Source organism: Tiliqua scincoides, chromosome 1 (assembly GCF_035046505.1).
Source record: "Tiliqua scincoides isolate rTilSci1 chromosome 1, rTilSci1.hap2, whole genome shotgun sequence".
Lineage (NCBI taxonomy): Eukaryota > Metazoa > Chordata > Lepidosauria > Squamata > Scincidae > Tiliqua > Tiliqua scincoides.
This window is the reverse complement of record NC_089821.1, coordinates 244,946,798-244,973,449: the sequence shown is the minus strand read 5'-3', so window position 1 is coordinate 244,973,449 and position 26,652 is coordinate 244,946,798. Positions and strand designations below refer to the sequence as shown.

Here is a 26,652-nt window from a genome sequence, read left to right as displayed (position 1 = left end):
ACTTATAAGCAATGGTGCGTATTATGAAAATTTAAAAAATGTGTTTTCTGCATGCGATAGTCGTGCATGATCGTATCAACACTGCTTCATTAATGACAAAGTTCTGATTTGTTTGATCACATATTAGTAAGGCCAATACATCACAGCCATCATTTCTGGAATCAAGTTTTGTTCTACTAGCCAAAAACATTTTAAATAAAAAAATGTCTTTGCACCTTAAAATGAATGGGAAAGCAGTATGTCCTAGGCTCGTTTACATACTAGCACGCGACCAAAAATAAATGATGCAATGATGTGCACCATGTCGTGGTGAAACAGACAACCTAGTACGGTGTTTTAATGCACGTAGTCACATGCCAATGGCTTACCTAAGGAGGAAATAATTGACAGGAATGAAAGGAACAGAAATTATACTCACCATTTCCAAAATTAATTTAGGAATTTATCAAGTAAATTTGGAAGACAAGTAGAGCGGGATACAGAGAAAAGCAAATCCATGGAAGAATTTTTAAAAATTGAAGGGGGAAAGCCATCTATCTATACCCACAGGTAATATATCTTATAAGAACAAAGAAAAAAATCAGTATTAAAAGAAATCAGCGGAGGGGGAAAGTATGTTTTTAATGCTCTCTTTTAAGAATCCAGGTCTGAGGCAAAGAAAGATGTAAACATATATATTATATAAATTAGAAAACAAAACACACACAAGATCATTTGCACCGTCTCTTAAAACATTTGATCCACCCTACTTAATGAAAATAATTTTGGAATTTTTTCTGTGTTGCAGAATTTCATTCTGGCATTAAAAAAAACAGGAACACAACTTGGAAAGATGCTAAATTAATGATAGGCAGATTTTCTGGAGCACACACAAAAAGTGTTTGCTTGCCAATAAATAAAAGAAAAACCAAAAAATGTTTTTAAGATTCAGGCCAGGTGGAACAGAAAAGCAGCACATTGCTAGGCTCAAATGAACTCTATCAATTAAATAAAAATATTTCAAGAGGAATAAAAAACTACTGATACCAACAAGATGGCCCCACAACCTGACGTTAGATTACAAGCATGTTGCAAGCTTAAGAACACAATCTATGAAATGCTGTGGCCACGCCATCCTCCATTTTGGTCAGCAGGACTAGGACAAAACATTTTGAAATGAGCAGATGTCATGAAAGAATTGTGCTTGGTGGATTGTGTTCTAAACTGAATGAAAAGTAATAATCAGATATAAATATGAGAAACTGGAATGGATGGGAAGCAAGATCTTTTGAAAAGAGAGATAATTGATGTTGAGAGATAAATAGATGTTTCCTTACAAGAAACTTGCAAGATTTCTCCAAAATACTGCAAGCTAATGAATAATCAAGACGTGACCATTACAGGTATAGGTTAAATCTCCTTGATTGTCAATGAACTTTGGGTCTGCCTGATCAATAGAGTTTCCCTAGTCCCTCTCCCTCCAACAGCTGTCATTGGGACAAAAAGTTCATAATGGATTGCAGATGCCATAGGAAACTAGAGCTGGGACGTCATCCATCACTACAAACACAGCCGAGGTATCACCCATCTGGTTGTTCTTCTGTAGTGCTTCCAACTAAGTGGGTAAATGAATCCCTCCAGAATGCTATTCCCTAGGTTTTAATGCCAATTCTAGAGCCCAGGTATCTCCCTATCATCTTGTAAGACCAAGGGCAACTGGAAGCATGAAAGAGGGTTTCCAGGAAGTCAAAGCCATAACTCATGCCATGCAATAATTTACCTGGAGTTCCATCTGTGGAGCACTAGGGAAAAGGTGTAATATGCTCCTTCAGATGCGCAAATTTACATGTGTTTTATAGATCCTATTTTTGACCAACAAAAATGGTGAAGTCAAGCCTGCGATGCTCAGAACTTCCATTCTAACTGGAATATACAAACCTATTAGTAGAAAAGAAACTACTAAAGAAACAAGCTAAAGTTGACTGAAGAAATGCTTGAGGTGACCGCTGGAAGCAGCTACAAATGATCAGAGGTTCAGGGCCACATTTTATATTATTAATTATGTCCAATTTTAAGCCCAGATCTCTTTCCAGGCAACCTCCAAAATCTCTTTTTAAAAGGAGATCCTACCATGAACTTAACTTATCACACACAGTTGCCTCAATACAATCAAGTCTTAAATTGTACCCCTCACACACTATTTCCTGCCACTTATTTTACTAAGTGGACAAAAAGGTTTCCACTCATTATTTGATAGAGAGCTCTTCTTCGACTTTCCTGTAATAAGCCTGGTGGTCACTTTGGGTCCTTATACTTCTTGTATCTTTGAGGTGACGGCAAATGGCAGCCCCACTTGTAGCCACCTGCCAAAGACTGCCATACCCGCAAACACTTCAAGGCTACTAGGAAGCTCAGAGAACACGTTCCCCTGCTGCCAATACTTCTTTAATTTACAAACCTGGCAGAGCAAGCGCCTCAGTTGTATTCAGCCTCCAAATTTTTCAAGAATTTCTAAGAGCTGGAAGCCTAGCCAAATTGGCCCCATGCAACTATAAGGGCTGGGAACACAGCACTATGAATTTATTATTATTGCCAGCATGCCAAGGCAAAGAAGCATTTCGCTAAGCATATCAGTGGCTTCAGGGAAAGGTCACCTGTGCTATTTTAAATGTGGTTGTAGCAAGAAAGTGTAGGTTCTCTGCTTTACTTATTGTGCAGACTCCTCCCTGGGCTACAAAATTTGAGCCAAACCACCTGGTATTTTTAGGACCAAACCACACTGTGCTTTGGCCCTGTGTTTCTTTCCTTTGTTTTCTAAACAGAAGCCATGGGGGGGGGGTCCAGATGGGGATCATGCTGCAAGGAAAGGTTTAATCCTTTGCCCCCAGTTCCCATCCAGAACCCTCCACTAACAGCTGTTGCTGTTAGGCCCTTGAGAAAAGCTCCTCTTGCTGAACCAGACTTATGGCAGGCAAAAAGAATTAACCCCCCCCCACCCCCCCACACACACCACAGTCCTGATCCAGTTCAGGCTCTCCTACCTACGGCTACTATTCAGAAACAAAAATGAATTTAAAAAAACAAAAAACAAGGCCAAGCTATGTGTTAAAAAGAAGGCATAGCTTAGTCCTGAAAGAAGCTTAGACTTGAAGCTCTATCAATGATCTGGAGTAAAAGGGATGGGGGGGGGGGGAGAACGTATGGAGTTCAGCATCTTGGGGAAGATGTTTATTGGGAAGTTCTTGCTTTTAAAAAGCAAGAGTTACAGCCAGAGCTCTGTTTATTCTGGGCTTGAGTGACTGTTTGCACTCTAACGTGCTGAGTTTCGTTTTTGGTAGGTTTTCAGCATTTCTGAGTCGCTCCTTTTTCCTTATCTCCCTTTTCCTTGTCGTGGCAGGATAAATAATGCAAAATTAGCCTGTATTTTCAATTTTGCATGATTTATACAGGTTACAGGATTGGACTTTTCTTGCAAAAATTTGGATTTGTTTGGCCAGAAGCTTTGGTTATGTGAATAGCCTATAGTATATCTCATTCTCATGTATAAGTAGCTAAAATTATGGCTGGGAACCAGGTGCTTTAAAATCAATGGATCATTGACTTCACTGGAAACACTCAATAAAGCCTTGAGAGAGCTCTGGCTATTAAGCCAAAACTTCAAGGCAGAGATGCTCATCAATGGAATTAACATGGCTCCAAGATGTTCCCTCAGCTCAGAAATCTGGTCCTCAAACAGCACAATGAGGTTTTAAGTCCCTCAGCCATCTAGGCTACTATACCCAAAGGTCATATGAAACAAGACAGCAATAGAAACCTACAAACTTAAGCATGCTCGTCAGATGTTCAAGTCAAACAAAGCCATAATCTACCATATCAAGATCTAAAACAACCTCACTAAAGCTCATCTGAAAAACCAGCTGCACTGTCTAAATACAATTGTCTTCAAGAGAATTTCACTTGGTATCAAGGGAGGTGAATAAAGTGATGTGTGCTGTCCATTATCAGTGTTCAGCACAGGCTTTTAAATTACCATGTCCTCTTGGATATACAGGAACTGAGTGTAGAAGACCAAGGAAAGGCATAGGAACCATTTCAATCTGGTTGTCTCTAGTACCAGAAAGGGAACAGAGGAAGCCTAAAGTAATCAAAATAGCAACACGTACACAACTTTGGACAGGAACTGATGCATGAAAGGCAACATTAAAAAAAGGAATTCTCCAAGGGAGCCTCCAGCTAACTTCCTGTGCTTTCACCCTCGGTAAATCACTTTCCTGGATCACTCACAAGTGAACAATGGCAGCTTCACTACAGTGCTATGGTCTGCAGATCTGGGAGCCAGGTGCTTTGTTCAAGAAATGGCACTGGCATCTGAATTGGGCGTACTGATGAGGAGGATGCATCACACCCAAGGTGGCTGGAAGCCAAGGAAAAGGAAACATAGGGTCCAGCAGCAGATCTGACAAACGCTAATTACAGAAGAAAGCATGCCAGAGACAAAGGCTTTGGTGGAAACCAACTCTGGCATTTCCCCAACTCCTTTGGCACTTACTCCTGGCCCACTGATGAATCATGCTGTAGACACGGCCATTGCAGCACACTGAAAAACAATGCACTATCACACACTCCGTCTCCTTCAAGGAGACTATTTTCCTTTTGTCAGCACAACATCCAGCACTTCCAGCATGCTTCCTTCCCACCTCCACTGATATGCTGGAGTACAACTTCTCAAGAATCATTTGGCCCTGTTATTTATTCCTCTCAGCTATATCACCTTCGATCAAAAGCCACCCAAGAACAGCAAAAATTCCCTGTAAGTAGATTCCCAACATCAGCAGCGGTTCAAGGACAATTGCAACAAGCCTTTAGAGTTTTCGAAATGTCATGGTATCCAACAAAAAAAAGGTGATGGCCTTACATGAGATCAACTAACTGGAATGTACTAATAAGCACAGAAGGTAATCTGGTCAGACCAGTCTGTTCATCAGCATAACAGGAGAATGGCTAGCGTAGCGATTTACTGAAGCTCATTTCCGCTCACACTAAACTGTGGATAAGGGTTTTTTTTCCCTCCTCACCATGTAGTTTAAGCACTTGCGTCCCAGTAGTGCGACTTCTCCCCGACCCCACCCCTATATGGCTTGGATTTGTTCTGGTTTTTCCTGCACCAGGAAGTACCTGGTGCTACATCATTTCCCCTTCTTGTTCTTGCTTCCCTTGTGCTTGAATGCCATTGTGCTGGTCTTTGATCTCAAGGAGGGGTACTTCCCCAGAGTAGCTGGGTGGAGCAGGGGCAAAAGGGAGAGGGGGTTACAGTGCCAGCAAAGTTGGAGAGTTCAAGGAATCCGAGGACTGGTCACCACTGCTGCTGCTCCTCCGGTGAGCTTTGGAGCAAGACTCTGAAGGGGAGAGTGGAGACTCCTGGTCCAGCACGGTGGGGTAGGTGAAGACCAAGTTGGAAGTGCCAGGGGTAATGGCAGGTGTTGAGGTCACCACAATGGGAGTGTTGAGCGGCTCTTCCCCATAAAACCCTCCTACAATGTTGATGGGTTTAATCACAGATCTCTGCCCTTTCTCCAGGTCAGAAGAAGAGGAGGGAATCTCTTCCTCCACAGGCTCCTGCTTCACCACCACAGCACCACCTGCTCGAATGGTCTGGAGGCTGTGAGGTGGTGAGGTTCGGTGTTCCTCGGGGCTGATTTTGCACATGGGGCTGTGAGCCATCAGCATGAACCTCAGCTTCTCCTTCTCCTTCTCCAGTTCAGCAATCTCCTTCTGCAGCACAGATTTCTCCTCCTCCAGCTCTTCTGTTTCCTGAAGACCCAAAAGAAATATGTTAGCAACAGCAGCCACCAATATATAGCCTGAACAGAAAAATATCAAGCACAAGTAAATTGAAGTTTGGTCAATCCAGTAAGAAGCACAAAATACCTACTGAATAAAGAATTTTTTTTTTAAAAATTAACAGATATTTTCAGTGGTCATATATCTTAAACTTTACTTTTCTGCAGGGGTGTTCAGACAAAACAGAGGATACTGGTATCCCTGGAGATTTCACTTCAATAGATGGTTGCCATGGGCATTTACGATGAGCAAGTGCTTTCCACTCACATGGTGTCCATGTCAATAACACAGAAGGATCAAAGCAAAGTAGAAGTTAACTCTCTGTCATCCCTCCCTCACACTACCACATCCACATTGATACAATTTAAGGTGGCAGCTCTATTTCAGCAACTCTAACCCTTAATCACATGGGGAACAGTTCATTTAGACAGGCTCTTTATGTCATCTGATAAGCCAAGTTTTTAAAACTTGCACCCCCTGCAGTTAAAGGAAATGCCCCCAGCTCCCCCAGATGCAAGGGGAGGGGCAAAGACGTGAACATACTTTACCACATAGGGCTGCTTTGAGATTTAAAAAAAGCATATGAACCACCCCTGTGCTTTCTCCTTGATAACTGCAATAGCACCTGTCTGAGCCAAGCAGGGCAGAGCTGGGTAGATTTTCCTCCAAGTACATAGTTCACTACATTGTGCTAGGTCACCTTACGTCATGACTCCAAATTCTTTTGTAAATTAATCCCCTTTAGACAGCAGCTATATTTGTCATAATATTATATAAAAAGTTCACAAAGAAGGTCAGTTGTAGGTGGCTCAAAGAGGTCATGAGTGGAAAAATGATGCATGTGGAATACGTACTGCTTGGAGTTTTTCCGTCAGCTCTCGACGCCTATTGCGGCATTTAGCAGCTGCTAACTTGTTCCTCTCTCTTCTAATCCGTCGCTTCTCTTCTTCTTCAGGTGACAACTGTGTCCAAACAAATGAATAAAAAACATCAGATTAAAGAAAACGCATTTCTTGTTGTTAAAGATTCCAGAGAGAAATCCCAGTGAGGAAGGATTCTCATTAGATTAGCTCCACTACACTTTTTAACATATTCACACAATGTGTTTTACTCATTACAAAATGGCTTCTGAACCACTTGGAAACCAGGCTAAGCATTCCTTCCCCTGCCCAATAATATGTGGTTACTGTGCAGCTGCACAATTACCAGGTTGTCAAAAGATCAAGACACAAAGGTCTTTGGGCAGGAACTCTGTACAAAAAGTATATTTCAATATTTGTTACAGTGGAGCATATTTAGGCTAAATGTGGCAGCCCCACTTCCTGCTTTGCAAGAACCCTGCTCCTGAAGTGTAGGTTAGAGCTTCCACTTCCCCCCAGAAACCCTCATATTCATTCAAAACATTTTAAAAATAAAGTAGTTTCATAGAGGTATATTGTTCTGGAAGCAAAGTATGGATTAACCTTTTTATTATAGTTGATGAAGTATCTCTCACCATCCCATGCTCACCACCCACCCACAGATTCATAGCCCAATCCTATTATGCTACCATTGGTGGAACTAGATCTGCCAGTGCTGTTCCACCAATGCTATAGCAGCTGAAGTGCACTCTGGCAGCATGCGCTGTGAGAAGGCCAGAGCCATCTGGCACTGGCCACCTGCTGGAGCAGGTAAGTCACTGTGGGAGAGGGAGGGTGGAATGGTGGCAGGAGGGGCAAAACTGAAGTGCAGGGAGGCTGCAAAAGGGGCCTCCACAGTCTTCCTGCACCTACTGTTTTCTCAGAATTGCACCAGCAAAATCACTGGTGCAGGTCCAAGGAGACCCATTGTGAGGCGGGAGGCTTACAGATGGGAAAGGAGATTTAAATCCCCTTTCTTTCCAGAGCTTCCGACTCCCCCTCCCTTCCAGAGCTTCCGACTCCCCCACCCCCCACTGGATATAGTGTGTGCCTTTTTGGCATGGCTGGACCTGTGGGGGATGAAAGGATAGGACTGGGCCATCAGTTAATTATAGGTTTTCCCAAATGAATCAAAATATAGGAATTTGTAAGATATTCCACATTGTCAACCAGCTATAATTATATCTATCATTTAAAACTTTACTATGGTCCTGGGTGAGGAACTGAGAGAAAAAAAACTCCACTAGGATAGTGTGTTATAGAGCAGGCCAGGTGTCCATCATGAGAACAAACTCTTAACTTCAGGGGGGTATCAGAGACTTAGAGCCCAATCCTAGGCATGTCTACTCAGAAGTAAACCCCATTATAGTCAATGGGGCTTATTCCCAGGAAAGTGTGGCTAGGATTGCAGCCTTAGTCCATTGTAACACCATAGCATAAGCCAGAAAGGAAGAATGTTAGTAAGGTGATGATGGAGAAATAGTAGAGGAGAATTGGGCAATAAGACAGTGAATTGGCAATCAAGGCTAAATGCACAACAGATTGTCCCAGTTTGTTTCACAACTTGGGTGGTTTGTGAGGTAAAAGCATAGGAAGATGTTGCAAGCTTCTTTTTCTTAAACAAAGTATCTGCTTCTTCCCACATGAAAACAGTTGTTAACTCAAAGGTCAGGGGCCAAGAACTTCTGGTGTTGTATAATTGAAGTAGTCTCAGTCAAACTGAGAGCATGGCATTGTTTCACATCAGCTTAAGAAGGGCCGACTTTCCACTCTCTCTCATTCGCTCCATTTGTTTTTCCATGATAACACATTATGATTGCCAGTGATCAGCCAGCAACCCCGAAGCAACAAAAGACAAATGCTTTAAGAAACCCCAAGTGCTGGATTATGCACACATTGATGTGCATTGAAACAGGAGCCTACAGAGGCCAAAGCAGTTACAGCATCTATGATGGAAGTAGGAGAGCTGAACCCATTTTAGCCTGGCCCACAGGTGTATCCATTTGGTCCCTGTTGCATATATGCAATGTTGGACACACATGGCTTAACGCTGACTTAAGTTATGGCTGGTCAGATTTCTTTTATATGTATCTATATCTCATGGCAAAATTTACACAACCTGACAGAGAAGGCAGCTATTTCAACTGCCTGCTTACAGTAGACTAGCTGCTCTGTTGAGGACAAGGTGCAGAACTCAGATTTCAGCCAAAGGTACTTTTAGTGTGGCTGATGACCTGATTGCAGAAGGGGTTCCCCCCCCCCATCTAGATCAGGCTCCAATCTGGTTGATATTTGGTTTGGAAGGGCAATTGCCCATTGTTCCCTCCACTTACAAAAGAACTAATGCTAAACATTAAAAAAATAAACATCTCATCTAGTTTGACCCTCAGAAAGCCTTTGCAATGATTTAAACATGGTCAAACTGGATCTACAAAAAGATTCAGTCTGTGTGCATTTTGTTGATAAGAGAATTTTAGACTTTGGCAATAGTCCTAGAGATCTCCATGCACTCAAACATTGGAGCAGCACTAAGATATCAGTCACCGCAACAACAGTGACTGACTAGCCTTATTAATCCAAACAGTAGGCAAATCACCCACAGTTCCTATTCAGACTTTTCTACAACAAGACTTCATTTGGTTACTGACAAATGCAGTCAAACAATCTACAAGTCAGGGTTCTTCTCTCAGATTACTATAAAGCATTCAGAATGAAGGTGGATTTGTAACAAGGGCATCTAAAACACAGCACAGTCCTACAGCTCTTTTCACAGAAATGACACTTGCATTTCTGTAGGGCTAGGGTGGATGGGTAGGCATGGATTTTAGAAGAAACCTCCTTCAAATAACAAAAATACTAGCTTCTGTAACTGGGCTAGAACTGGAGAAAGCAAAGAAAAAAATGCACCATGGAGTAGATAAGGATGGCTCAGAAGAAAAAGAAGGTCCAGAACACTTTGGTGGAGAGGAAGACCTCTTGCCCTCCCTCTTTCTTGAACCTGTTTTATTTAAAGCCAAAATTGAATTTTGGTTAAAACTAAGTGCCTGTTTGGGGGGGGGGGAGGGGGAGGGGAACCACAGGCTGCACCAAAGCCAGCAGCCCCATTTCCAGTTTTGACCTTTTATGTGTTCAGTTCTCCTCATGCCCTGGAATCAGTGGGTATTTCCTTGCTGCCATTCCACAGCATAATGATGCAAAGATGCAAGATAAGCTGAACCACATGCCATAGGAAGGGGGGGGGGAAGACTTTATTTTCTGATAACCCATCCGTCTGGTTTTGGGTGAGAAGCAAAGAATTCAATTGAAAAGCAGAAAAAGAGGGGAAATCTTAAAGAGACAAACACTAGCAATAGTGGAACATGTCACTAATGCCCTAATAAGCCATGGTGTTAAGTCAGATCAACTCCTCTTGCACAGTACTATCAGTTCTGACTAGTGGCAAGTCTCTTAATGTTGCTCTGCATATTCTCAGTACTTCCTAGCATTGCTTCCCATTAACTGGAAATGCCAGGGCTTCATACATGAATCATGCTATGATTGGTCAGCTGTGGTTCCTTGCCTTAAACAAAAGTATCTAAATTCAGTACCCTTCTACTTATCCTGATGGTGCCCCTCCTTTTCACTACTGCTAGTGGGTTATGTGCAGCAGTTTCTGCCAGTGTGGTTACCTGCTCATCTCTTCTCCTCCTGCCCACTGTGGTCCCAATGGTCTTAATAACACCTGGTCTCTGAAGGGCTGTGTGTCCAGTAACTGAAGACAGATTTGGCAGAGCATGGCTGTAGGGATGCGAGCGAGAGTAGGCACTTGGCATGGAGGTGATCACAGTGGGCTGGACCATCCACTGCAGGTCTTGGCTGGTGGTTATGGCGTTCAGAGTAGGGATAAAAGTGCTGCTCGATCCTGGCATATCTACCCGGAATTTCTAAGAGACAGAACAGAGAGAAAGAGAGGGGGGAAAAAAATCAGTGGAGCCAGAACACCAAACAACTGAAGTATAAACAAGGTAGCAATCAAAGGACACCAGTATGATCAAAGTAGGCACTTTTCACCAAGTAAGACTTATGGTACATCCTAAAAAAGCAACTTTGTAGGCTCTCAATAGAGGCATTTCTCAGTCCTGGTGTTTTTAATTGGCTGTGTCAGAGATTGAACCCAAGGTCTGAAATATGCAAACAATATACTCTTCTCCCAGGTTATACAAAAAACTCATTAGAGACTTAGTGCCAGTTCACACAGTCAATAGTTTTCTACAAATGAGCAGCCATACTACCCTTCTTGGGGCATGCTCTCATCTAGACAAGGCAACAATGTCTGAGCTGGGAGATAATTAATATAGTTGGCAGCCTGGTCCTTTGTGGATGGTTTCTGCATATCATTAATCTGTTTACATTTCAAACAAACAGGAAGCAAATGGGTCAGAGCCCATCTGACAAACCGATAAGACATCATCCTTTACATATGGAAGATGTCTTATCAGTAGACATAAACATATCTGAAGTGAACAGAGATACCTGCTAATTATACTTTATAGTTACACATTCTGAAAAAGTGCCCCCATTTATACCAGCATAGCCTCTTTGCCTCTGTCTGTATGTTGGTGTCTTATGTCTTTTTTCAGAATGGAATGGGGGAAAATAAATTTTTCACTCTCTAGCTGCATACAAGAGGCTTTGAAAACTTTTTTTTAAAAAGGTACAGGCAGCTCTCAATTAGTGCAATCTTAATTTTTCCATTTTCAAATAGCACAATTTGCAAATTAATACCAGAAGTCTAATTTATGCTGGCAAATTTTCAAAATAACGCAGTCAATAAGCTGCTAATGAGCAACCTTATTAAGTTCTGGTAGTTTCAGGGCGAGGTCGCCTCTAAAGCTAGAAGATAAAAAATTAAGAAAAATGCATTCCCAGAGCGACTGCTTACCAGTTTCTCAGTTTCCTTACCAGCATCTTTTGTTTTCCTCATTCCTTTCTCAGCCATCAACATCAGTAGCCACTCCCACCAGCCTCAACCCTTCCCCAATGCCATCTTGGGCAAGCGGAAGTCACCAGCCATCAGCATAAGCATTTGATGACTTTCCCCTTAATCCATACCAGTTACATTGGTTCCAATGGAGTAAAACATTTTTAATAAACTCGTTTTTAACAGAGGTACAGATTTCCAGGAATGCAACACCCAGGCAAATCAAGAGCTGCCTGTATGTAAATACTCATCTTCAAGGGTTTGAAAGATATCCAATACCTGCATACCCTTTCACCAACAAAATACATGATCCTACTTTTTCCCATTCTTTGGGGGCAAATTGGTAAAAACTCTGTGCCAGTGTTTTTAAGAACATAAGAACAGCCTCCCTGGATCAGGCCATAGGCCCATCTAGTCTAGCTTCCTGTATCTCACAGCGGCCCACCAAATTTTACAAGATTGGGACCTAGTCTTGGTTTGCCACATTCATGAAAATGAACTACTACACATTCCTCCAACATCATCAATATCTTTTCCTTACACACTTGCATAGCCAGAATGAAGCAATTGTGAGACAAATGAAATGTACCTTGGACCCATCTCTTTATAGCTGTGGCAGTTGATCAAGATGCAATTTCACTTCCCTAGAGCTGTCACAACACAGAGCCATTTAACCCTGCAGGTCTTTCTCTGAAAAGTATACAGTGGTCGTGTCAGGCATTGATTGAGGGTCCCTGCCATCAGGAGGCCCACTTGATCACCAAACTCTCAGTACTTATGGCAGTGGTAGCACCCAATGCGCCATCAGGAAATGTGTGGAGATGACATGGGGGTCCAGTGCAGGTCTTTGCCCAAAGTTGCTCAGCAGCCAAGCACCAGCACTGCACTGGTATAGCACAGAAGTCTACATATACAGAATGACACACACACACACACACACACACACACACACACACACACACACACACACACACACTTTGTTCCCCACTGTACAGATGGGAGCTATTCAGTGGCTTGCCAAAAGCCTTGGATCCAAGACTAGCTGCTTAAACACAAGACTGCCTTCTGTTGCTCCTTCTTCCTTTTTTGTTAGAAACTGCAAGATGTTTCAAATGACAACCACCTGACCATTTGTGGAAAATAAATCACAATGTTAAAATACTATCACAGCCAATGCGGGCTGAAAAAGCTTTTTGGAGACACAGCACCCCTTTGGATCATTTGCTGAAGCAATCTGTTCAACCTGTCTTGCTGATATGCTATCTTCCTATGGAGATACATATAATGTAGAGCCCTTTTTTTTTTTTTTTTTTTAAGGGGGGAGAGTCAACATGCTGAATGTCCACCCTTGGCAGAACCCAGAATTCTACCACTTCATTCTGTGTCTACCATCTCATTCTGTGTAATATAGCGAATAGCTGAGAAATAAGTAATAATAATAATAATAAACTTTATTTCTATCCCGCCCTTCTCCCTAAAGGGACCCAGGGCAGCTTAGTAAAGGATGGGAGGGGGGGGGAAGAAATCATGAAACAACGCAAACAGGGTTGACTAATGTGCAAAATGCTCATTTTGATCATGCAAAATGCAGTTCATTCTCTCACAAAATTCCAGTAGACACCCTGACTACACCTCCATTTATATGTCCCCATTCTCAGAATGCAATGTGGCAGCTCAAGGTGAGGACTGGAGTTGTAGAAAAGGAGGGGCCATCTTTGAAAGATGTTAGCATAAGGCAAGAAATATCCCTGACCTTTTTTCAAAATAGAATGTGACCACAGCTACCTAGAAAGGAAAGAGAGAAGAACCTAAAATTGTCCGCTTCTGCTTTATACTTGGACACACATATCCCTTTAAGGGCGCAATCCAAACTGCACCTTGGACCAGCGCAAGTCTCTTGTGCCGACCCAGGAGGGTTGCAAATGTGCCTCTTCGAGAGTTCACTGGGCCGGCATAGGGGCGCGCGCCAGCCCGTCAAGGCTGAATCTAGCCTCCACACCAACTTGAAAGAGGAGGCTTGCGTTGGCTGAACTTGGCCAACTCAAGGGACTGGGGACGGGAGGAGGCACGGAGGAGGCAGGGGAAGGGCAGGCAGGGGGCAGTCGGGGAGCGGGAGGCAGAGCTGGGACCCGGAAGATATACCAGAGCCTAGCCCCCGTTCCCAAGCAGTGTGGAGCAGCTACAAGTTGCTCCGCTCTCCTCGAACTTATGCTTCTGAGGTGGCACAAGTCTGAGGAGACCCACGGGGGCTGCAGTGGCTTACCTGGGGGTAAGGGGAAAAGTTTCCCCTTACCTCTGGCTGAGCCACTTTGGGCCCCTATCTTGCGTTGGATACAGTACAGGTCTCCTGGCCTGCCTGTTCCAGTATAAAATAGGATTGCGGTGTAAGGGTGTTTGCCTAGCACACTATTGGTCTCTGCAAATTTAATAGCAAGGGCAGTAGTACTACAACTACTACTACTACGAGTACTGCATTTGGAGGCATACAAATCCTTTTGAACAAGAAACTCGGTGCAAGCTCTTCAATGGTCCCTGATCCTCAAACATGATGCTAGATTTTCTTCCTCAGGTTCCACCAGCAGGTCCAGGCTAAGCTGTTCAACCCTCCTATTCTAGGACCACATGTAAGCAAGATTTTAAAGAATATAAAAATGCCTTCAGCTGCAGCAGGTTTACGTGCCTATATTTTAATAATACCCTATAAAATGCATCTTGGGATTCAGATCAGAAAAGCTCCCTGCAGCTCTTTTGCTCTGTCTAGACAAAACAAAGCAAGAGCTTTTAAAAAAAAGGCTCTAGGTAATCATCTCCTGCAAAATAAAATAATAAAAGGAAGAGTACTTGGACACCTTGTTTCCAGAGGAAGGTAAATTCATCTGGATCATTAGCTGGCACAAAATGCTAGTTGGGAGGGGGAGTGAACAATAAAAACAAAACAATGGGTTGTCCCTTGAAGGGAAGAAGAAGATTTTTGTCTCACAAGGGAGACAGTCAGGAGACATTCAAATGTTAGATTAGTTTTATAGGCATTTCGTCTCTCAGCACTGGAGATTTCAGACCCATTAAACAAGAAAAATGGTTTGTGTTTTGTTGATAATCATCCACACCCAAAGAAAGCAGAAAGAGAACATCACAAAGGATTGCCTTGCCGGATCAGACCAAAGATCTACCTGGACCTGGACAGAGATCTCTGTCTCTAAAAGTAGCCAGCCAGAAGTCCTTAAAACGGTCATGAGGAAGGCACATTGATGGAGACAATCATACCCTTGTTTGTTCCCAGCATCTAATTAATTTCTATGGCCTCCGAGTATGTGGGTTCTTTTCTGGTGATTGTAATGGATACTGATGATCTCTATATTCCCTAGGAAAATGAGGGGAAACACATGGGCTACAAAATTATTTGTTTGATCCCAAAGGAGACAATCAAAATTCTGATTCTTTTTTTCCTGTTTCTATGCGAGAGTGTATAATTTGAGAATGTGTGCTTAGATTTTTCCACCCCTCTGTAACTTCTACCATCCTAAGCTTTAGTAACAGTACTCTGACAAAGCATAAGATGTTGGTGGTTGTGCACCACAATACACACACACACACACACACACACACACACACACACACACACACACGTAACGTTTGAAGAAGACAAAACTCTAAATTTTAGGGTATCTGGATCAAAGGAAAAATGGCAGTGAACTTAGTTTACTGACTAGAATAGTATAGGACGGTGGTTCTCAAACTGGGACACCGTAAGTGGAAAACATAAGCGAGCCAGAGAGGCCTGGCCTCTGCCCCTTTAAGGGGCAGGGAGGGGGGAAGGCAGCGACTTGACCCGCTGGATCACACCACTTTGGAGGGATGCAGGGCCTTGCTGCCACTTACCAGAGCCTGCCGCAGCCTCCCAGGGGTGCAGGGAGCCTCCATGCCAGCCTCTGCAGGGCTCCCCAACATGTGGAAACCCTCAAAATTGCAATTGCAGGGTGCTCCCTGCACCTTAGGAGGCTGATGCATGCTCTGGTAAGTGGCAGCAAACCCATGCACCCCTCCAAAGCAGTGCAATGCAGCGGGTCACGTCACTGCCTTTCCCCGTCCCTGCACACATTTATTGCAGCTCAGCTCTTCCGGAGAGTTTGAGAACTGCTTGTATAGGATAAGGGAGGAAACCAGAATTAAGTTTTCCACTCTGTGTCAAAGACGGATCATACGTTCTCACAGAACCAATATTTTCCTCATAAATACAAGATTAACTTGTCTGAAACATGGAAATAAGAATTAAATTATCATGCTTTCCTACTGATCTCATGTAATAGATCAATGCTAGTAGACCCCATGGAAGTGGTGTGCTCGTTTAGTCTCTTCAGTGCCATACTAGGAGGCCCTGGTTCACTTTGTGAGCCTTTGCAGACCTAGACCCATCTTAATGATATGAGTGTCACACAATGTTTTTCTCACAGGAATTACTTTGGATGAAGAGACAGCAGGGGAGTCGATTCCTGAAGTGGAACAGGGAGGAAGACTCCCATGATAATGCAGCTAAATATCACATAAGTTGTCAACTCACTATAAAGTTAATGCATTGCTTAGATTGGGTCCAGTTCTGCCAAATGTTAGACGCAAGTACCTCACTGTGGTACGTATGAGATAAAGTAATGTGTTCAAGTCTCATCATAGTCTTTATACGTGTATTTTAGATCAGGGGCCTCCAAACTTTTTGGTCAGAGGGCCGCATCAAATATCTGCTGTGGTGTGAAGGGCCGGGAAAAAAATTTAAATATAAAGTTTAAATAAATAAGAGATGGAACTTAGATGAGTGAATAAATGAATGAGGCTCATTCATTCAACCTCTCTGGCCCTCAGAACACCCTCCAGACACAATCAGAGCACAGTTCTGGTCATGTTCAGTTGAGTGGGCCAGAGGCTTTCAGGGGACAAGAGGTTGGCCGCGGGCCAGAAAGAGGCTTGCTGCGGGCCGCATCTGGCCCCTGGGCCGGGGTTTGGAGACCCCTGTTTTAGATGATGAATTCACAACAGAGTGCACAACAGAGCAACCTTATCTTTCCAGTGACATCAGTTCTAACATCTAGTGACTAATAACCAGGGAGGAGTTCCTATCTGAGAACGCATAGAAATTATAAATGACCTACAAATCACCTAGATGAGGAGTCACAAACAATCCCCACCCATACAACCAGAAGTTGAAGGTCAGGCCACAATACCAACAAAAAGGCCATTATAAGCTCTCTTTCAACAAAAAGGCCATGATAAGCAGTGAGGGTTCACATTTGGCCTCTGTTCTTCAGGTCTAGGTCTACTACACCAACCTTTCGAAAAGATGACCACTAGCAAGAACAGACACTAGCAAGACACATGCACAACCATGCACAAAGGATCAAGTTACAAGACATTTTCTGAGACAGCTCATTCTGCATAAAGGCTGCTTTGCATATGGTGTTTTATCTACATGTGCATCACGAAAAGAGTGCATAGTCATGTATCAGTCATAAGGAAGTTTGCGCACATGTCTGCTTTATGGCAAGAACACATGCTCATTCCCAACACATACAAATATGCAGCAAAATACACATATGCAATCTTCACACGTGACGCTATTCTTGGGTGTACCTTTTCTATGTTGTTTTTTCTCTCCCATGCCTATGTTGTTATGAAGTCATCTGTACGGTACCTTTAAGGCACAGATACATCATGCTGGGCAAAATCTCACCTATCACACTCATAAAATCTCAAACTGTGATAAAGACTCAGATTGCCAATCTCTGAATTCAAGGAAAGATCTAAACTCAAGGAAAGCTGGATTACAAAGAATCCAGAGCTGTCATATCAAGATTGGATAAATGAAGGTCACTGTGAAACATGAGATGTGTGGAAATAAAGGCCACCTGTGTTCAAAGAAGCAGGAGCAGACAACAGAAGAAGGCTTCACATCTCATAAACCCAAATGAAGGCTTATAAATGATGGCAAAATTAGAGAAATTAGCAAATCCATATGGCTCCTGCTCATTACAGGAATTACATGATTAATTTCTACAACACTTTCCAGCACACAGAGTGCTTTATCATTCTTATCTTATTTGCCATCACAGCTACTCTGTGAAGTCAAGTTAGTTAGAAAAATAGGAGCTTGTAGAAGGTTAGTCTGTCAGCTTCATGACAAAATGACCTTTCAAAATCCAGCTCCAGCCCTCTCTCCCCTGATCCACAACCACCTCCCTTTTAAAGGTTCTTTTTCAAAATTTAACAAAAGGCTCAAGGATTTGCACACCAGCAGAAACAGGTGAATAAAAATATATAGAATAAATCTCAACTTACCTAATGTTTTTGGAACCAGCATGGCAATAACTATCTGTATCAAACAACCATAAAAGGACCAAAGCCCAATCCTAACTAAATTCCCATGCAGGGATTCAACAGTACCAGCACACGCTGCATTCTGCACAAGAATTTTAGCTGCTGGAGTCTCCTCAGGGTAAGGGGACATTTGTCCTGTTGCCCCAGGGTATGCCTCAGCAGCTGCAAGGGGTCAAACTGGGCCTACGCCAGCTATATTACTGGTGCAAGTGAGTTCATCCATGCCAGCAGATCAGACTCAAGAAGCGGAATAGGATACAGGACATAGCAGTGCTGCTGATCCCACCCCCTTCGGGGCCTGAATTGCCTACTCTCCACCTATCCCTACACCAGACTTATCTGCTCCGGTAGACATCAGTGTGGGTGCTTTATGGCACTTTTGCAACTGCTGAAAGCCAGGCGTACCAGCAGAACATGTGTTCTGCCAGCATGCCAGTTAGTTAGGATTGGGCCCCATAGGGAATGTGCACCATGACCTGAAAAGGTTGGAGATCAGCAAAACTGAGAGTCCTACCCTTCCTAACTCAAATGCCACTATAGGCTTAATCTTCCAAGACATTTTCGATCTCATCAGTCCCAGTGCGGGACAACAAAGTACACCACCTGCATTTACAGTCCGATAATTGTACTGCAAGTTTGTGATTAAGAGAATAGAAGTTCTGTGGAAAAAACATTTTTGTAAAAATCATAGCATAGGCCTTTAAGGAAAAGCAATCAAAGATACTGCAATTTTTGCTTCAAAGTTCGGCTTCGCCTTTTCTGAAGGCAAAGTAAAGAAATTTTTTTTAAAGGTGAAACAAAATGATTTCAATACTTATTTTCTCTGCTGACAGGATTCAGCTGACATCCATAGTAAGGAATTCATGAAACATGAATTCTTGGGCTGAAGATGAGATTTGTGCTTGATTCTAATCTATATCTGTAGGGATCAAGGGGAAAAACACCAAAGAAATCTCCCAGATTATTAAAATATGGTGTGATCATCGAAAGAAACCATGCAACACTGGATTCTGGCTTTTCCCGCCCCATTCATTTTCAATGCAAGGTCTCAACCCTGGAACTTGCAACACGTTCATACGTGACATTCACATGTTATGTGTTATGCACCTATAGTCTGTGTACAGTAAACATATGGCTGTTGATCTGTTTATGTGGAGAGTAATTCACAAGCTCTCTTCAGTGCATTCAGTAATACACACTATCTATACTCTACATTTTTGAGGGGTCCATCCCCGTCCATGTTGACTTTCAACATGAATGTATGTACAAGTCATACAACAAAAATCTGTACATGCATGCAATGCAACATGTGAAGAGCCCTTATTTGTGAAAGTGCCTTTGCATATGTCTAGAGTACACTTCCCTCACCAATGAGTTATGAGCAACGTGTACATGCTGAGGCTTTAACTTTCAGGAAAATTCAAATTCCAACATCTTTCATTTTTGAAATTAAGCAGTGAACAGGATTGCTGATCTAGGGAGAAAGTCATCAGTGTTGAGGAGGACACAGGGGAGGGTGAGAGTTGCAACCATGTGGTATTTCTTCTAGTATCTACAGCAGTGATTTTCAACCAGTGTGCTATGGCACATTGGTGTGCCATGAATGGTCTGCAGGTGTGCCACGGGAGTTTGGGGCAGGGTAATTTATTAGTAGGGCCACTGGGGATGTGAGCCCCCTGCTGGCAGTGCAGTGTGCCCTGTCAATTGTACAAAAAAAACTGGTGTGCAATGAAAATTTTAGAATTCACAGCACTATGTGATAGTTTTAACTCTTGAGTAGCAGAGGAAGTGGGCACAGGAGAAGCTGGAATCTGAAGCAAAGCTTGGCATATAAAGTGTTAGAAGCATGTTCAATAGCAGGCTTTTTTTTTTAATTAAAAAAAATCACTTCAGTTACTATTTAGTTTTTGTAGACACAAATATTACATCATGGGGTATCAGACAAACCTTTAAAGAGAAAATTGTACTCCCACCCATCCCCCTACAAAATTCCCCACGTTTACTGTAAGTGAGCAAAGAAATAACTCCTTTCCATTGTGTATAATCTCTGGAAATCTTCCTATGTGGAACAGCCTACAGAGGGCACCAATGAGATGTCTTTGATGTGGACTTGGAAGCCCTGAGAGTCATTTCTGGTAAAAAAAAAAAAAAAAAAAAAAGGCTTTGATATGTGGAATGTCACAGACTGGCACCACTTGCAAAGTTTTATGTAGGACAATTTCTGAGAGAGGAAAAGAATATCTCTCGGCCCTTTGATGTGAAAAAACCCTTGTGGCCCACTTTTTGGTTACATTTACACTCATTACACAAGCAGTAACAAAGCAATCCAGGGTGGAGAGAACACAAGGCCAGCTGATGTAAACAAGTTATGAAATATCACAGGTTTGTGTAACTGATGGAATTGTGCAATGCCTTGCACAGAAGCTATGGGATTTGCCTGTGCTGGCTCACAAGCAGGAGTTCCACAACGGTGAAAGAACCATGTAGTTTGAGAGTAATGGGGTTGGGGGAGAGCAACAAGCTTTCTGGGCTTGGTATATATTTTTGTTTCAACAGGAAATATTTCTCATTCCTCAGGTTCCAACATCGTTCAAGACTAGACACTGACCAAAAGAGCTATCCCAAAAATGTATCCAAATTGCACGAGCCCTGTAAGAACTAGCATTCCGAAGGTCAAAACCAATCAACAATAAATACCAACAAGCTCCATTCAGTCAGCCAAGGAATGTTCAAATACCAGAGGAAAGCAACAATATCACTCCCTAACTTGCTTGAAGACATAGCTGAACCAAAGATGCATTCCATCGCCTTCCCGGGCAGACGCTATTAAAAACTGAATGAAATTGCCAACTTTAAAAAGGATACTGTACATGCACTGGGAGCTGATTGCAGCACTCCTGACCACATCATCGCACAGAATTCATTATCATTTTGCACATGTGAAACAGTGCTTAGCTGGGGGTAAGCTAGTGCAAAAGGGGTGGGTAACTAGCAGTGAAAAGAAGGGGGGATTCAAAAATTATTAATTATTATCTCTTTAAAAAGTAGATTTTACCTGTCAAGTTTCACCAATTCACATAGAGCTATGAACTAATGGCAGTTTGAGGCACTGTATAATATAGCGAGACTATATAATAATCAGAGCTGAGCCAGCTATTATTCATTGCAACATCTTTCTATTGTAGCATGCTTAAGTTGTCCTCAGTTCATGGTGGTCTTTTAATCTATGTACCAATCTCATTCTTTTCACTTTGTATATAAGGAATAGTTGCTTCTGAAACAATTTTTAAAAATAGCTATTTTAGTCAATTAACAGACTTGCCATGGGTGTAGGGGTCAATTTTTAGTCGGCACTAAAGAGCATTCCCAGCTACATTTTCAATGAAATAGCAAGTTGTCTTTCGATTATATAAAATGAGACAGAGATCTAGAAACCTGCACAAAACCATATCAAGACCATAACTACTGAAGTTTTCAGTACTGACATCTTCAGTACAGTACACTTAACTTTATGTGCAAACTACGGCTATCTAGTCTGAGAACTTGGATCAAAATGAGCTATAAATCAACATGCACACTAATCCTAAACCCACATCTTGGAAAGACATTCCATTAAGTTCAGCAAAACGTTCTTCTATGCTAGTGTAAAAGCATTGCCCTTTTCAAAATTTCTAGTCTGAGTCTTGGCAGTTTCCTGAATCCCAAAAGTGTAACAAAAAAGTTGATTGCCTCTAGTCCTCATGATTATAGAAAAAAAAAATCTGAACGTGGACACTTTCTGCTAAAGGATCTTGAGTGTGGTGTGTTTTGTGGGGGGGGGAGGCTGGAGAAAATGATTTCAGCAGGCCTATAACTTGAGATATTGGCATAAAACAGAGAGGAGACAGATTGTTGCAAGACAACAAGTCTACTTCTGTGGATCTGCACGATTCATTTTTTAAAACAACTTTCATAAGTCTTTTAAATTCCTCAAAAGCAAAATGAAGCATTCACATTCCGTATTTAGTTAACATGTCAAAAAAGTAACAATTAAAAAATATAAAGATTTAGAAATGTAAAACTTACATCCCAGAAAACTGAAGATTATGGACTTTGAGGGGAAAGAACCATATTTCATTTCTAGAGATCTGAGCAGTGTGGGGTAGGGTAAGGAATGAAATGGTACTCCTTTGCTATGGTCTTAACTAGAACTTCCACAAGGATCTTTGTTTGTCTTCCACACACCTTTTACAACTCTCACTTCTACATGTAGCTGTCTCCTTTCATTCTATTAAAAAAAACTAGTTTAGACAAAAGAAACAAAAAGAGACAACCTTCCCACAAATCTTGCAAACAGGAATCAGGGAAGTTTATATAAAGAGAACTAATTTGTGTAACCTATTCCAGTGGTGGCATTCAGATTTCTAGGCCTCTTCCCTGGATTCAAAACACAATGAGAACAGATAGTATTTACTTGAATGGGACTTTGTGAAGCCATACCAGAATATGCTATATTCCATTTGTACAGAGCTCTTGCAAAACTAATGCAGCTTAATTTATAGGCATTAAATGGATTTGATTTGGCTTGACAGCTTTGTGGATAGGCCTGTCTCTTAAACAGCCACATATCCTCAAGGTGCCTGGATTCAGTCATCCATCAAGCCTGCAAAGTATTCAGAGGAAAAATAAAAACCCCAAACACCTCCCCATTTGTTTGGATTAATGAATGATTGATATTCAAAGAGCTACCTCCCAATGTATCCAACAAACCATCATTGAACTTGTGAGGTTAGGACACTCCAGTTTCCATGTGATACCAGAGTGACCTTTGGCTATCCAAAGATTTTCATTCTCTCAAGCCCAATGGAGAAAGGCCCATTCAAACTGGGTAGACAAAGCTTCCATTTCTGACCTTTGGAGGTGTCATCATGAAGTGAAATGGCCAGTTACTCACCTTGAAGTCTTGAAACAGGATAAAGAAGAAGGTCAACCCAACAATATCTGAGCTACAGTTAAGCAGCAATTCACAAGCTGGTCACTTATCTAGGCATCCCATTGCTTCCAAGGGCGCATTGATTGAGGACTGCTGCATGAGTGCTTTTAGGTTTATGGCCTTAAAATCAACTGAACACATTGTTTTTAAAGATAGTCTCTCCTCCACCCTCCTGCCCCCACTTTCATGCCCATCAGATTTTTTTTTTTTTTTTGCTTTTCCTCAACCAAAGTGTAAGTAGTGAGGTCAAGATGTTCCCATTCACACTGCTTTTACACTAGTGGAAAACTCAGCACACTAAATGTCAGTACGACCCGTTCCAGTGACAACTCATGGTTTCCCCTGTTTTGCCCCCCAATAACACATTTCATACTGAGAAAACATTACTGCAATAATCCCACCCCCACACTCCCTTCTCTCTTGCAACGAGCATGTAGGATACTGCATTTTTTTTTTTAAGAAAAGGCAACTGTTACCATGCACATGCCTGATCTCAGAAGCTAAGCAGGGTCAGGCCTGGTTAGTGCTTGGATGGGAGACCGCCTGAAAATACTGGATGCTGTAGGCTTATACCATAGTCTTTTGAGACTGAAGGTTGCCAACCATTTTTTAACTCTTTCTGCCTGGGAAGACACTTGTGAATCGCCAAACTATGACATAGTTGGGTGTCCCTTTAACCCAGCAATTGTCAACCTTTTTATCTCAAGAATACTGACAAGGCTCTAAATGACCCCCCCATTCCTGAGACACACCTGTGGACTGTTCATGGCACACCAGTGTGCCCTGGCACAGTGACTGAAAATAGATGCTTTAACCTCTGACCCCCACAAATACGCCAAAGTACAGATATTCACGGTTAAGCAGACCTGACTTGGAACAGCCAACTGTCACTGAGCAAACATGAACCCTCCAAAAGGCACTCCCCATATCAGCCACATGGGAGTTAAGAGAAACCCACAGCACTATCCTAGGCATGTCTATTAAGAAGCAGGTCCCACTGTGAGTCCAGTGAGCGTGTATAGGATCGCAGCTCCTGTTCCAACTTAAATCGGGTTATGATGAGGACTATTGGCCCCACCATCCATCCCCCCTGATCTTACACACGCATCCTAGGTCTCAATCCCAGTTTCACTCCCCCAGAGGCCAGCACAAAGACAAACCCGTCAATGCCAACCCCGCAATTCCAAGCGCGCACACAAAGCGCAATCCTATGCCTGTCTGGGAGTAAGATGATGGGAGTAAGCCTAATGGGAGTAAGTCCCATCAGAGTCAAGGGAGCTTACTCACAGGAAAGTGTGGATAGGATTGTAGCCACAGTTCGCTCCTGTGCCTTCCGGACAAACAAGCACATCATTGGGGGGGGGGGGGGAGAGCAGATCTTTTCAAACACACACACAGACACACACGAGAGAATCAGGCTTACTTCTGAGCGGAGCAGCCACGCCGATGGCTCGGAGCGAGTCTTCTGCAGAGCCTCCCAACTCCAAGGTCGGGGCTGGTTTGTTTGCACTCACCCCCAAACCGCCCAGCTCTCGCCGAGCCAGCAGCAGCTTCCGCCTCCTTTTAAGGTGTCGCGTCGAAAGGCAGCTTTTGGACTCGGGGCCAAAGGAGACCAACCACCTCTTCTTCTTTTCCTCCTCTCCCCTGACCGCCGCCGACTCAGGGAGAGGTCGGAGCTGGCTCCCGGGAGGTGGACTGCTTGCTACTGCTTGGGTGTGGTTAGTGAACTTTACTCTTTGATTAAGGAGCGCTGCTGGCTGGGCAAGGGGCGGAGGAGAGGTGGCTGCTGCCCGCTCAGAGCCCAAAGCTAGGCATGGCTACTCAGAAGTAAGTCCCATTATAGTCAATGGGACTTACTCCCAGGAAAGTGTGGCTAGGCTGGTAGCCTCAACGTGCATGGCAAGGAGAATAAAGTAGACATAACACATATTGCAGCTCCTGGGGCATAGACGCACACACAAAACACTGGCAGCCCCAATCCTAGGCATGTCTACTCAGAAGTAATCCTCACCAAGTTAAATGGAACTTACTCCCAGGTAAGTCTGTATAGGACTGCAGCCTGCATCCCCACTGATGCCAAAGCGCAGCCCAATCCTATGCATGTCTACTCAGAAGTAATCTTCACCGAGTTCAATGGAACGTACTCCCAGGTAAGTGTGTATAGGACTGTAGCCTGGATCCCCAGGGATGCCAAACAGCATCAGATCTCCCCAAACACAGGCTGCCAAGGGAAAACTGGTCACACGCCTTACCTGAACTTCAAGGCAAAAAATGCTCTGAGATGATCACAAGAAAACAAGCACGTATTTCAGAAAGGGGGAAAGAGAGACCACTCCGAAACCTGGATCTTAGCAGCACCCTGGCCAAAGGTGCCTACTGTGTGACCAGCCCTACCTGTTGAGCTGTGACGCTGGAATAAGTTTCCGGATGGCCTGGAGAACCGCTGCTGCCCCGGGAGGAGGTATCAAAATTTCCTGTAAAGTCCTGGTACATGATCCGAGGTGGAAGCAGGAGAGAAATAAATTATAGATATGTATTTGTGGGTCTGGCGGACCTCCCAGCGCACGCTCCGTCTTTCTCTGGGTCCCTCTCTGTCTCTCTTGCTTGCGAGAGATGTTAACTTTGGATTGTCCAGATACACTCAATGCAGACTGTTGGCTTGGCAGGATTGTTCCCCCCCCCTTTCCTCTGAAAAAATAAGTCTTTTCCTGAGATCCTTTTATTTTTCCTTTGCGATAGGATTGTGATTATTGAAAGAAAAAAATCCTAGAGCCAAATCATTTCAGTGACATGAAAAATCAAGAGAGCAATAGAGATACTATATTTTTTTTCTTTCTACAGGCGACTTTATTCCTACAGTGGAGCCAGCCCTCCAACTTGATGTGCCTGTTTCCCTCCCTTCCAACTTCCTGTGGATGTCTCTTTCTCTCCCTCTCCTTCCTTCTTCAAAGGCTCGGTGGCACTTTAGTTTTTAAGTCAGGAGGATCTTTGCAAACCTCCTCTGTAATTAAAGCCTTTCCAGCTTCCTGCTCACTAACTGGACTGGATGGATGAGTCAGTCCCGGCTTGAAGACTCTTGATTTCTTTTGCTCCTCTGAATTATTGATCTCTTAACACTGGATGTTGCTGCCCTTCAGGGTTGTTTTTCCCCCCCTTTTCCCTCCTTGTTGCATCCCCTCCCTCCTCTCCTCTCTCTCTTTTTCTCTCTCTCTTGAGCGCCTCTCTCTAGTATGCTGCTCCTCTGAGCTCCTTTACTCTCCCTGGATGAGTCAGTGCAATGGCATCAGTTCAACTCCTCAGTCTTTATTATTCCATGTCCTGCCCCTTCAGATCTGTACCATGTGCGATGGCGACGTCAGGCTCTCGCACCCTGGCCACTCCCTCCCCCCCCCCGCCTGGCGAACCCTCCCACTTGGCAGCAGAGGAAGAGGAGGGCGCACCAACACCCTGCCCATGAAGCCAGCCTCAGCAGCCAGCCTCACCTCGGGCAGACGACGCGTTGCAAGCCATGCCACCCCTTTGCAACGGGTGGACGGCTGGGTAGCCCGTCCAAGCGCCTGATGAGCCTCATTCATTCGTTCCCTCGTCCCCCAGACCTCCTCCTTTCCTCCCCCCCACCCCGTCCTCGGCTTAGTCTC

At 43.3% G+C, this 26,652-nt stretch overlaps 1 protein-coding gene across 1 annotated transcript; it reads right to left on the bottom strand.

Annotated features, from left to right (window-relative positions):
• Positions 1 to 2,940: 2,940 nt before the first annotated feature.
• Positions 2,941 to 24,664, bottom strand: FOSL2 (FOS like 2, AP-1 transcription factor subunit). The gene is made up of 4 exons (XM_066618663.1): positions 24,438 to 24,664; positions 10,388 to 10,642; positions 6,675 to 6,782; positions 2,941 to 5,790 (listed from the first exon to the last, which is right to left on the bottom strand). Exons 2-4 carry the CDS (start codon positions 10,625 to 10,627, stop codon positions 5,287 to 5,289), a joined length of 852 nt encoding a protein of 283 aa, XP_066474760.1. The 5' UTR covers positions 10,628 to 10,642; positions 24,438 to 24,664; the 3' UTR covers positions 2,941 to 5,286.
• Between the last annotated feature and the right edge of the window lie 1,988 nt (positions 24,665 to 26,652).